Below are 13,068 nucleotides of genomic sequence, written 5' to 3' on the forward strand. Positions count from 1 at the left end.
TCATTCCTACACAATTTTTCATGTAGAATCCAAATATCAAATCAGATTTAACAAAATCACACTCCTCCCCCGTCAAACTGATTTGGCTGAATAGGATAGTTTTAGGGTCCAAAATTTTCATTTTTGATTCCAATAATTTTAAACACTTTTTCTTGGTGTTTCCCTACACAAAAACACCTTTTAAACTCATTAGAATCATCACAGGACATTGAAACAATCTCTAATTTCAAGAACTTGAGTTAATAAAAATGTATGCATTAAACCCTAACTTTGGTTTTCTTCCAAAGGTCAATTTAAACATCAATTAAAATGCTATTTCAAGCTCATATTCATGGTTTCTATCCTTCCCTAATTCCTTCTCATTGTGACCAAAAATGGATAGCATTAAAGCTTAGGATTTGTCATGAAATTTCAACCAAAATAACCATTAAATCAAGCCAAAATCATGCTTAGACATACTTTAATGGATCCTTGCTTGAAGCTTGATGATTTTCCCTTGATTTGGAAGGTTTTATGTGCTATTTAAGGGTGAGATTTTAATTGGACAAAAATTTCCCTCTTTTTCTTATTTTTAGCCGAATTATGTGTAATTAGGGGGTATTTATAGAGCTCAAGATCTGGCATAATCCCTCCAAAATGGTGCTGTTTTCTGCCACATAAGGGGACATGTGTCCCTCTTCATATGTCTTAAATTTCAGCTCATGCCATGTGTCCCTCTTCATATGCCTTGAATTTCTAAGGTAGCTTTGAATTATAATTTGATTGTTTATCTTGCTTGTTTAATGTGATTTCTTGATTACTTGGGTTGGACGAACTTGTGTTATGCTTTTGGTTGATTGAATGACATTGGTTTATGCTTTGGCCAATTGCATTGTGGTATGCCAATATGGGAAATGTTAATGTTCCTCTCCTTGCATGCTATTGGATATGATTTCCTATGTGTGGGAATATTTTTGCATGATATAACATGTCACATGTGAACTTGCTTGATTTACATGACAATTATAATTCATAAGCTACTGAGATTTCTTTGAAATCTCACTCCCCCTATGTTAAATTATGTCTCAAATAGGGAATGATTCATCCGATGGCAAGGGCAAGAAAATGGTTTTGGGATGAAGGAGCAATAGAGAATTCATGACATTTTGGAAAGTTGTGTGCTGTTTTAATGAGTTTAATGTTAATTTGTAATGGAGTATGAATGTTAATGTGATGTAAATTATGTTTAAATGACATGCCCTGGTGTTGGAAATTTGAATGGTATAATGCCAAAAGGATGTGGATAAAAGAAGGAAAAAGAATTAAAGAAAGTGGAATTAGGGGATAAAATCTCCCTAAATAGTGCTAATTTTGTGGCACATGAAATAATAAGCAATTGTTGTAATTTAGGCATGAAATTTTACAGACTTATAGATCTCAATTTTATCTTTAAATCAAGTGGTAAACTATAAAATTTGGAGTTTTGTGCCAAAAGTTATGCCCTTCCAAAGTGGGGCAAAAATACTGAATTGAAAAATTGACCAAATGAACAGTACAACTTGTCGAATTTTCTGGTGTTTTTCTAGATGGAATTGAGTCCAATAAATATTTTTCCTCTATAGAACTCTTAGCAAGCTTCATCTGAAAGTTGCAACCACCTTATTCCAATTTTTCTAGAATTAGTTATGAATTTTAAAAGTTGGCACAAATTCAGATGAACAATGCATGGATAGAATTAAAGGTGAAATTTTGAAATTGAGATTTTTCATCCGGAAATGCTACGAAACACATTCTAATGGTTCCAATTAACATATAATGGGATATTAAAGGAGGTGTGACACTTTTAGGGCCCAAAAATAATTTTATGAACTCAAATAAATCCTTAAATAATTCTGTCATATTTTTTCTGGAATTATTGAGGCCTCTGTATATTTAAAATAATTATTTCGGGCTAATTTTTTTACTGTTTTTTGCATGGAAAAAAAAACCAGACCGGACCAGTCGGTTCAACTGGTGAACCGACCTGATGTCCAGTCTGGGTTAAGGCAAGAACCGGCCAAGGTTTGAATCGGTAAGAATCAGTGTTAAACCGGGTAAATCGCCGGTTTAGGGGTTTATTTGGTTCACTGATTTGCCCCCTCCAGAGCCCAAAAACGATGACGTTTTATTTTTTTTTTTAAAATGCAAACTGAATCCAAAACCGGCTCGCCCTTGCATCGCATCGCAGCCTCGCTCGACCTCGCACCCCTGTCTCCTTCTTCCTCATTTGGTCTCCAATCTCCGTCTCGTCCTCGGTCACCCTCGTAGCCGTTGTGTGCTTACTTCCCCGTCCTCGGTCCCAGCTCACTGAATCTTGTCGTTGTGTGCTCACTGCCCCGTCCTCTGTCCCAGCTCACTGAATCTCACCACCGTGTGCTCACTGAATCTCCCAGCTCGCTGAAGCTCACACTCTTGACTGCCCTCACTCTTGATGTGGTCGTCGACCGTCGTCCCCTGCCTAGCCTAAAGCTGGTCGGTGCCCTGTCGTCGCCTCGCCTGAAGCTCCCCGCCCTGTCATTGCCGATCTAAGTTGTTAGTGAGTGGCTGAGTGCTTGTCGATCTTAGTTCTCCCAAGTACAGACTCCCAATTTTTGTTTGAACTCTCAGTCTCTGCTCTCAGCCACTCTCAGCAAACTCACCTATTTTCGTTTGAACTTGGAAGTGACGGTGATAATCTCTGCCATCTATTATTTTTCTAGTGTGATTTTGCCATTATGGAATCTGAATTCTGCTTCTGCTTGAGGATATTCTGTGAAAATTAATTGTATTCTGAAATCTGAACCCATCAATGGATTCCATGGATTTGTATTTTTGCTTGAGGATATTCTATGTTTGGTTTGCACGAAGGAATAATTTCATTAATTTGGTACTTTGGAATAATTTGATACTCTAGTTTAGAATTGCTTGTTTGGTTTAAAATTGTGGTCATTGTATATAGTTATATACTGAAGTAGTGAAGTTTGAATATGTTTTCAGTTTTAAAACTATGGACGGTTCCCCACTTTGTTCAATATGAAATCTGAAACTGAATAACTTGATTGTTTAATCATTAATGTTGTGTTAAGCTTTTGATTTGTTTTTTTAGTAGCAGTGATGGATATTTCAAATAACCAAAGTTCTGGAAATGACAACATGACTCCTAATACTGGATCTTCAAATCCCCCTACCGAAACCTCCACACCCATATCCTCATTACGTGCCAAAATTGATCCAGCATGGGCACATATTGCGTACAAAAAAGAAGGAACACAAAATATATATATATATACATGTCTTTTTTGTACTAATAGTTATAGAGGAGGTGGGATAAATAGGATGAAGCAACATCTTGCTGGCACTGTTGGTCAAATAGCTGCTTGTAAAAAAGTTCCACATGATGTACGTTATAGAATGGCAGAGTCTTTAAAAGAATGGTCAAAGAAGAAAACTATTGAAAACATAGAAGAGGAAGTCAAAGAAACTCATGTTGAATCACCAAATGTTACAAGTAGTGTGAGAAAGAGGAAAGCTTTTGGGAGCATAGACAATTTCTTTGCTCCTAGGACAACTCCTGATTCCCAACCTGGCATTAAGAGTGCATTAGCAACTAAAGAAGCAAAGCATAATGTGAAAATGTTGACTGCTGAATGGGCTATTGTAAACTGCATTCCGTTTAAGGCGTTTGATTGTCCTTTGTTTCAAAAAGCTGTGGATGGCATTGCTTCAATAGGGCATGGGTTTAAAGCTCCTAGTGCTAATGATTTTAAAACCAACTTGTTGAGTGACTGGAGAAAAGAATGTCAGTTACTCATTGATAGCCATCAAGCTAAATGGAAAAACAATGGTTGCACACTCATAGCTGATGGATGGACTGATGTTAAACAGTGTACTTTGATAAACTTCTTAGTGTATTCTACACATGGTATGGTATTTGTGAAGTCTGTTGATACATCAGATCTAGTTAAAGATGCCAAAACTCTATTCACACTATTCTGTGAAGTCATTGAGTGGATTGGTCCTAAAAATATTGTTCATATGGTGACTGACAATGCAGCTAACTATGTAGCATGTGGTAGATTGATTAAAGAGAAGTATAAAAGTATTTATTGGTCATCTTGTGCTGCACATTATTTGAATCTTGTATTGAAAGACTTTTCAAGCATGCCTCATGTGTCAAACCTTGCATCAAAGGCATCAAAGATAACTGTATTTGCATATAATCATATGGTTTTCTTATCATGACTGAGGAAAAGACCGACTTGGAAAGAAATTGTGCGTCCTGGTGCCACAAGGTTTGCTACCACATTTATTACATTGCATAGGATATATATGCACAAGAATGACTTGCAGGCTTTAGTTGTTGATAATCACTTTGTGGACCACAAATTATCAAGGACTAAAGCAGGAAAAAATTCCAGTGTAATCATATTGGACAATCGGTTTTGGAATGATTGTTATCAAGTTGTGAAAATTGTATCTCCTCTTATAAAATTGTTGAGAATTGTTGATTCAGATGAGAAGCCTTCATTGCCTTATGTTTATGAAGGCATGTGAAGGGCAAAAATGGCAATTAAGGAGATGTTTAAGAAGAACAAGGACCTGTATAAGCCGTACACAACAATCATTCAAACTCGATGGGATAAGCATTTGAAGACTAATCTTCATGTAGCATCATATTTGCTGAATCCTACAATCACATATGCTCCAGACTGCCCGATCAAGTCAAAGTTAATGATGGCTTTAATTGATGTGGTGGAGTCTTACTTCAGACGAAGAGGTTGATGGCTCCTTGGTAATGAAATAAGCAACTACTTATCGTGAAGCTAAAGAATCTTTTACTAGACCATCATGTCAAAAAGCAGCACAGAAACTTGACCCTTGTAAGTGTTTGTATTTAATAGTTAATAGTATATTGATGGTCATTCACTAATTTTATATTTCATATTTTCATGATTTAGATGAATGGTGGACATATTATGGATGTTCAGTGCCAGAGTTGCAACGTGTTGCAATGCGCATTCTTAGTCAAACTTCTTCTTCTTCTGGCTGTGAAAGGAATTGGAGTTTATTTGAATGCATTCATACAAAAAGAAGAAATAGATTGGAGCACAAGAGGCTAAATGATTTAGTTTTCACAAACTATAACTTGCGATTGAAGCATAGGTAATTTTATAAATTATGGCTGCTTTTATTTTGATATAGATTTACATCTAATCGAAATTTTATTTGTCAGGAGTATATTGAAGAAGCAAAAGGCAAGCTATGATCCTATTGACTATGAAAACATTGATTTGGTGGACTTTTAGGTGACTGAAGAAGATCCTGTTCCAGAGTTTGATGATAGAGATATAGTGACATTTGAAAGTGTTTTCAACAATGAAGACATTTCAAATTTGACAACTCCTGGGAGGGATAATGAAGGTATTATCATCTTAGTTTCTTAGAAGTCATAAATATTTTTATTTTAATATTGATTTACACTTAATTGACATTTTATTATTGTCTTATTTAGGTGGTGATGATGATATGAATATTGTTGAACCTCCACCTCTGCAAGATGATGTTGCTACTCCTTCTACTTTTCCTCTTCCAACTATTAATGTCTCCATTCCTGGTCCTGCCAATGAATTTAATGATGATTTTGATTTTCTATAGTGATGAAAATATATATTTGTTAATGATAGTTTGGTACAATTAAATGTTTAAACTTTAAACCACGTTGGTTGTTTTTTGTATTTTGTTAAATGATTATTATTAATGAATGTTATTTTTATTGTCATTGCTAATTAAATTATATTATTTTAATATAACTGGTTTGACCCCGGTTTGACCCATTAACCCTTGACCCACTATCTAGACCGGTTCAGTGTCCGGTCCGGTTTTTTGTTCATTGGTTTTTTGAAAACCTTTGTCTACATAAAATTCTGTAATTTTATTTTCATACCATTTCCACCTCCAAGGCCTCAAATGAGGTTCTAAAACCTCTAATTTATCTTTTTACTATTTTTTTTGAAATTTTTCTAATTTTGCTCTTCCTAGACTAATAATTTTAAAAATATCAGTACGAACAAGAGTCAGATTTCAACTCAAGAGATGTTCCAAAACCTCTACTTGACCCTTTTTCTAATTTATTATTCAAATTCTGAAGGTTAAAATTGGTGGGATGTGACAACTAAGTTTAAGGTTAACACACTATCTAATTTCACGTAATCGGTTGAATTTTTCTTGGATCCTATTGAATTCACTGTTTCCAAAAATTTACTTCTTTGCATCAATAGCTTTCTATTAATGAGAAATGATTCCCTAAATTTTTTCAGATTTTATTGTAGCCTATAACTCATCCAATTGAATTTTCTCTGAAATCTGCCCTTTACTGATAAAATTTCCAACTTTAAATAATTTAAAGCTAACCTCTACATCTATGGTGGTTGAAAACAATTATAAAATTCATAATAATCCTTCAAATAATATTTATAATTTTTTCATGAATTATTGACATACCTATATATTTTAAATAATTCAATTTGACCAATTTTCCTTTAATTAGTCAAAATTCCAAGAAAATATAGAAAATTCTAAAATAAATTATTTTCATCCTATTTTTATCTTCCAAACTTCAAATACTATTCTATATTGTTTATTCTACTTTTCATGATTTTTAGAAAATTTTCTGGAATTTTCAATCCATATTCCCATCTGTTCAATATTGACCAGATATTCCAGAAATAACAATCCGTTCTGGTTTGATCTGAATTCAAAATTTATGCCATCTCTCTATTAGCTATTCTACTTCACCCATGGCCTAATTTATATTCCTCATTTCTAGGGTTAAACTTAACAAGATATGACAATTCTGCTGGTAAAAGTGATCTGGAAGAATATGACACAGGAAGAAGCAACATGGAAAAAGGAAGACAAATTCAAAGGTAAGTATCCAGAACTATTTCAATGAGCTAAGTTTTTAAATTTTGAGAACGAAATTTACTTTAAGGGGGAAAAATATCATATCCTATTAATTTTAACCTTGAAAATGAGGAATATAAAATAGATCATCAGTCAGGCAGAGTACCCAACAAATAGATGACACAACTTTTGAACTAAAACCAAACTGGGGACCAGTTTGTTATTTTCAAAATATGCGGTCAATAATGAACAGAGTAGAAAAGTATACCCAAAATTCTAGAAAATTTCCATAAAATCATGAAAAATAGAATAAAGGGTACAGAACAGTATTTGAGGCTTGGAAGATGAAAATGATTTATTTTGAAATTTTCTGTATTTTCCTAGAATTTTGGCTAATTAAGGGGAAAATTGAACAAATTGAATTATTTAAAATACATAGGGGCCTTAATAATTCTTGGAAAAATTAGAAAAATTATTTGAAAGGTTATTATGAATTTGAAAATTTTTTCCAACCTCTATAGAAATAGAGGTTACCTTTAAATTATTTAAAACTCAAATTATTTAGGGAAAAATTCAATTCAAAAAGTTATAGGGTAAAATAAAATCTTAGAAAATTAGGGAAATCTCTCCTAATCAAAATGAGGAAATAAATTTTTAGAGACAGTAAATTTAACAGGATCCAAGAAAAATTTAACCGATATCGTGAAACTATACAATGTAATAACCATAAGAATGGTGGGGCCAATTTTTTCCCCATTTTTCTGACCTAAATGGTGCCATTTGAGGAGGGTGAGGACCTAAATGGAATAATACAGTTTGTTGGAGGATAGAATTGGAAGACTGGAGTTTTGAATAAAATATGAAGATTTTTACACATCGGAGCTTATGTGTCTCATGAGCTGATACCTTCATTCAATTGGAAAGGCACCTAAGGGGACAAATGGTGCATGAAAAAGGGAAGAAGAGAAGAGATGGAGCCAAGTGTCCTATGGTAAAAATCAATGGTAAATTAGGTTACCACATAATCAAGACTTAGGGTAGTTTCATAATAACCATCTCCTCTTCTCTTGGGTCATATTTTTTTTCCAGTTTTGAGAGCTTAGGAAGTAGAAGGTTTTGGCCAAGCAAGAGAAGAGAAGGAAGAGAGAAAGAACAAGGCAAAAAACAAGGTGATTCAAGTCTTTAATCAAGGTAAAAGTATGACCATCCTATCTAGTATTTGATTTTCTAAGTTGATACATGGATTAAAGGATAGGAAATGGTTGTTTTATGATGATTAAACCTTGTTATTTGAAAGATTTTAACATGTGTGATTGGGAGGCACTATTCGGCAAGGTGATTATGCTGTTCTAGGGTTTGATTTTTGTTGTTTTGATGCTTTCAGTGAGTTTAAAAGGTGAATTTGTGTAAGGATATGTGGAGAACATGTGTTTGGAAGCATTGAAATTGAAATTAGAATCTTTGGAACCCTAGGGAATCCTTTGGGCCAAACTGAAAAAGGAAGGAAGAAGTTGGATTTTTATGAATCTATATTCAAATATGGATTCTACATGAAAAATTTTGTAGGAAAAACCTATGGGAATTATGTAAAAAATAATGAAGCTAAACCCTAAATTCAAGGTTAAAGGATAGGGTTTTACAAAGAGTTGTTTAATGGAATTGTGTTTGAAACATTCTTACTTTTACCCCTTAGACTACGCGTTCGGAAGCGAATTGAATATACGGAAGCCTTACGTAGGCCCAAAAATTAAAATTTTCCTTTAAGTCCTCAGGTACTGTTCACTGTGCATTTTTCCAGATAACATGTCTAACCTTAAAAAATCATAACTAACTCTACAAAAACTATATGAAGGTGCTCTAAAATTCTAATCAAAGCATTTTCAATTCTCTTTAAGGAAAAAAATATCAAACTTGACTTATCTCTTGCCAATTCATACAGTTATTCATTGAACTTTACTATTCATTTGGTAAACTTTGGAACTTCCAAGTTTCTAGCCTCAAATTTGAAAATTTGTATCTCCTTGTTTACATATCCAAATGATGAACCACATTTTGATCAACTAAATAATGTGATTTCCCATTGAATTAAAATGCTTTCATGTGGAATTAACTTTAGATTTCCAATATTTGATAAGAAATGATACTGTGAGAATTTGATGCATCATTGCAGGATTGAAAGGGATTTTCTCTACTTCTGGAAGTATTGGTGAAGAATGGACAAAATCTAGAATGATGTAGCCAAAAATCTTGAATTAGGAGTTAAAATGCAGTGTTTTGAATCTGGTTAAGAGCTGGAATCATGTGTAGTCTAGTGTAGCATTCTATGAGGAAAAACTTTAAGTAAAACGCATAGCTCCATGGGCAGTGAGTTTCAAGAGAGTGACACATGTCCTGGGCTTTAGTAAAACGCACAGCTGAAGGTAGGGAAGTTTCACATGTCAAAATACAACATTACAAGCCTTCAAATGGTGGATAGTGATGTGATAAGGTGGGGGGAAAATTTAAAAACAGAACTGGATATCCAGAAGCTTCAGAAAAACGGATCTGAATACTGAATTCCAGCATTCTCATTCATTCTCTTCTTTTCTTCACTTCTCCAGATTCTCTCAACTTCCAGATTCATCTTCTTCTCTTCTCTTGCATTTTGCCATGGAGATTTGGCCAGATTTCCCCCATCAACATGAGCAACTAAGCCATTGATTCCTGAGGAGCTGTGATGGATCCAAAGCACTGATTGTCAAGGAGATTTTGCTTTTCTTGAGTTTGTATTTGTGTTTCAGATTTGGATCTTGTTATAAATCTTTGTTTGAAATTCAGATATATAACTCATCTTAGATTTCATTAGGTTCTGCTACTTTTGAGTTGTGATGTGTTTAGAGGTTATAATTTCCTTTCTCTAAGTAGCTTCAATTCAGTTTCTGATTTGGTTAAGTCTGGAACTTAATTGTTGTGATAAATCTGAGGTGAATTGGTTAATCTTCATCCTGGAAATCTAATTACATCATTAGAGTTGATTGCAGACCTACTGTTTGATGAATTGCCTAAGAGAAATAGAAATCTGATTTTAGGTTGCAAGGAAGGTGAAATCACAGATCCAAGGGAATTCACTTCATTGATATCTCTTTCAAACTCTTTTCTGCATCTTATTCTTCTCTCATTTCTTTTGAAAATCAGTTTTCATAAATAACAATTCATGACATAAACTAATTCTAGAAGCTACCTCCTTCTCTGTTAGTTTAATTTGTAACTTCTAATTAGTTTAATTCCAGAAGACATTAAGGCTCCTTGAGACTGACCTCTAGTTGACTCATCTCCTACCTAATCTAGAGTATTAAATTTGACCTTTGAACGACAAGAGATCAAATTTTTGGTGTCGTTGCCGGGGAGCTCTGTCTCCTTGGTTTTCAGCTAGTTAGTTGTCTTATTTATTGCATTTTTTTTTGTGTGTGTTTGCTTTCTGGTTTGATTTCATTTTACAGTAGTTTATTTTCTGTCATTGTTTCATTACTCCATAATTGTTTGGTTTCTGGAAAATATTAAAATCAAAACAAAGAGCTTGCTACCTGCTGTGTTTCCAGATTGAAAAAGGCTGCAATTGAAGGTAATTCACTTATCTTCCATCTGCATTTTGCTGATTGGACTCTACTCCTGAATTTGGATAATTGCTTGTTGGATCTGGACAATTGTCACTGCATTGCATGAACAACAATAGTGAGTTTTATCCACTGGATAGAGAGATTAATAGGACACTTAGGTGGATTAAAAAGGCTAAACAACAAGTAGCTACAAGTACCACACATTCAGAGCATTCTGCACTGTCAATCTCCACTACATCTTCTAGTAGTGTACCTGATTCTCTTTCTGATTCTGAACCTGTTGAGGGTGAGTTTGTTGATAATCACTTTGTGATAGAGAACCAAGGTAATCAAGCTAATACAAGGAATAATGGGGTTGGTAATGTGAATCAAGGAAATAGGGTGAATAATGAAGAGGATCATGCTGAAAATGTTAATCATAATATACCTCAGAATCCTGACGATGATAATAGGAGCATAAAGGAAATTAATAATTCTACCATTAATTGTCCATCAAGAGGATTTTATGTTCAGGATATTAACTTTGAAATCAAAGGTGCTTTAATCAGTTCCTTACCCAAATTCTATGGACTTGTAGGTGATGATCCCTATCAGCACTTGGATACTATGTATTCGGTTTGTTCAGCAATGAAACCACCTGGAGCAGCTCTTGAAGATGTTCTAAAGAGGGTTTTTCACTTTACGTTGGAAGGAAATGCAAGGGAGTGGCTGCACACACTTCCTCAACATTTTTCAACTTTCACATGGGAGCAATTAAGGAAGTCTTTTCTGGACAAATACTTCCCTGCATCTAGGACCTCAAAATTGAAGAAAGCAATATATGGTGTGACTCAGAGAGCAAGAAACTTTGTATGAGTACTGGACACGTTTTTTGACTTTGATTGACCGCTGTCCTAACCATCAGTGCATTAAATCTAGCTTAGTGCAGTATTTCTATGAATGGATGTTGTCCTCAACCAAAAGCATAATTGATGCAGCTACTAATGGGTCCATTTTGGAGCTTACTCCTAAAAATGCTTGGGAACTCTTAGAAAGAATGGCTAACAATACTCACCAGTTTCATACAAGGGAAACACAAGGAGTCAGGGAGATGTCTTCTCATCATTCTCAAGACTTGTTTGCACAACTTCTGGCACTTACACAGATAGAATGGATAAAAGAATGGAGAGGTTGGAACAAGAGAGGTATTCGAAGCCTTACAATTCAGTTGGCACTTCCCATGCATTAGTAGCCCCTTCATGTGATTTTTGTGCATCACCCATGCATACAAGCAAAAATTGTCCCTCTCATATTGAAGAACTTTCTACTGTTTATCAAGGAAGATCAGGACAATGTTCACAAAGAAATCCTTATTCTAACACCTATAATGAGGGATGGAGGGATCATCAAAATTTTAGGTGGAGGGAAGGATCAGAAAAACCTCTAACAATGCAAAACAAGTTTCAGGACAACAGAGTGAATTCTGAACATACCAGAACTTTAGTACATCATCAAGGTGCATCCTCCTCCAAAAATGACAATAGTATGGCTGAATTGATTCAATGTATGAAGGAAATGAAATCTGAGATAGCCAACAACAATTCTTTGACCAATTCTAGGATGAGTGCATTGGAGCAGAAGATTGAGCAGTGGGAAACTAAGTCTGCTAATCTGAATAATTTTGTCACTCAAATGTCTAATAGACTTAATGATCTGCAAGCAAGAAGTGGAGGGTCTCTATCTTCAGATACAGTGATTCATCCAAAGTCATTGAATGCCATTTCTTTGAGGAGTGGAAGACAAATTGGAAAACAAGTCAGTTTTACTTTGGATGAGGATGATGAACAACTTAAAGAATTTGATAATATGCAGCAAAATGATGATTCTGTGGTGACCCCTCAAGTTCAATCTGAAAGCAAATGTGAGAAGAAATTATTGTCAACAAGGAAAAAAGAGAAAGAATCAATTTCCACACATGATGATGATGCAACCTGGGCTGCAAACTCTCAGCATTCTGGAATTAAGGAGTTACAGCAAGAAGTACCCAAAGCAGTCCCAACTCCTTCTGGTCAACAAAATGAGGAACTTCCAGAAATTCAGAAGCAATCAAGGAAGGGTAAGAGTGAGGTAAAGATTTCAGAGCTTCCTTTTCCTAAATCATTTCTTCTTAGTAGGAAATTGTCTAATGAATAAGTTGAGAAAGATGCTTTGAATCTATTTAGCAAGTTGGAAGTTAATGTACCCTTATTGGATTTCCTAAAAAGTATGCCTAAGTACATGAGATTTTTGAAGGAGCTGTGTACTAACAAGAGGAAATGCAAACCCAATGAATTGGTTTAAATAGGCTCAAGTGTTTCAGCACTTTTTAAGCCACATTTACCAGTGAAGTGTTCTGATCCATGATCATTTACAATTCCATGCACTATTGGTAAATTGAATATAGCTAGTGCCCTCCTAGATTTGGGTGCTGCTATAAATGTTATGCCATTGTCTATCTATACATCTTTGGGTATTAATTCAATAAAAGACACTAGTATGATCATTCAGTTGGCCGATAGAAGCATTAGAAGACATCATGGTGATATGAGGGGAC

General features: G+C 34.6%; 1 protein-coding gene across 1 annotated transcript; it reads left to right on the forward strand.

Moving 5' to 3' along the window:
- The first annotated feature begins 3,333 nt into the window (after positions 1–3,333).
- On the forward strand, positions 3,334–4,239 carry LOC114756403 (uncharacterized). The gene has a single exon (XM_028945339.1). It carries the CDS (start codon positions 3,334–3,336, stop codon positions 4,237–4,239), a length of 906 nt encoding a protein of 301 aa, XP_028801172.1.
- The last annotated feature ends 8,829 nt before the right edge of the window (positions 4,240–13,068 follow it).

Source organism: Neltuma alba, unplaced genomic scaffold, assembly GCF_004799145.2.
Source record: "Neltuma alba isolate B1F8T4 unplaced genomic scaffold, ASM479914v2 tig00010395_pilon, whole genome shotgun sequence".
NCBI classification, from domain to species: domain Eukaryota; kingdom Viridiplantae; phylum Streptophyta; class Magnoliopsida; order Fabales; family Fabaceae; genus Neltuma; species Neltuma alba.

Bases quoted from the DNA above. Each gene is read 5' to 3' on its own strand.
- LOC114756403 (XM_028945339.1), top strand. From the start codon at position 3,334: ATGAAGCAACATCTTGCTGGCACTGTTGGTCAAATAGCTGCTTGTAAA.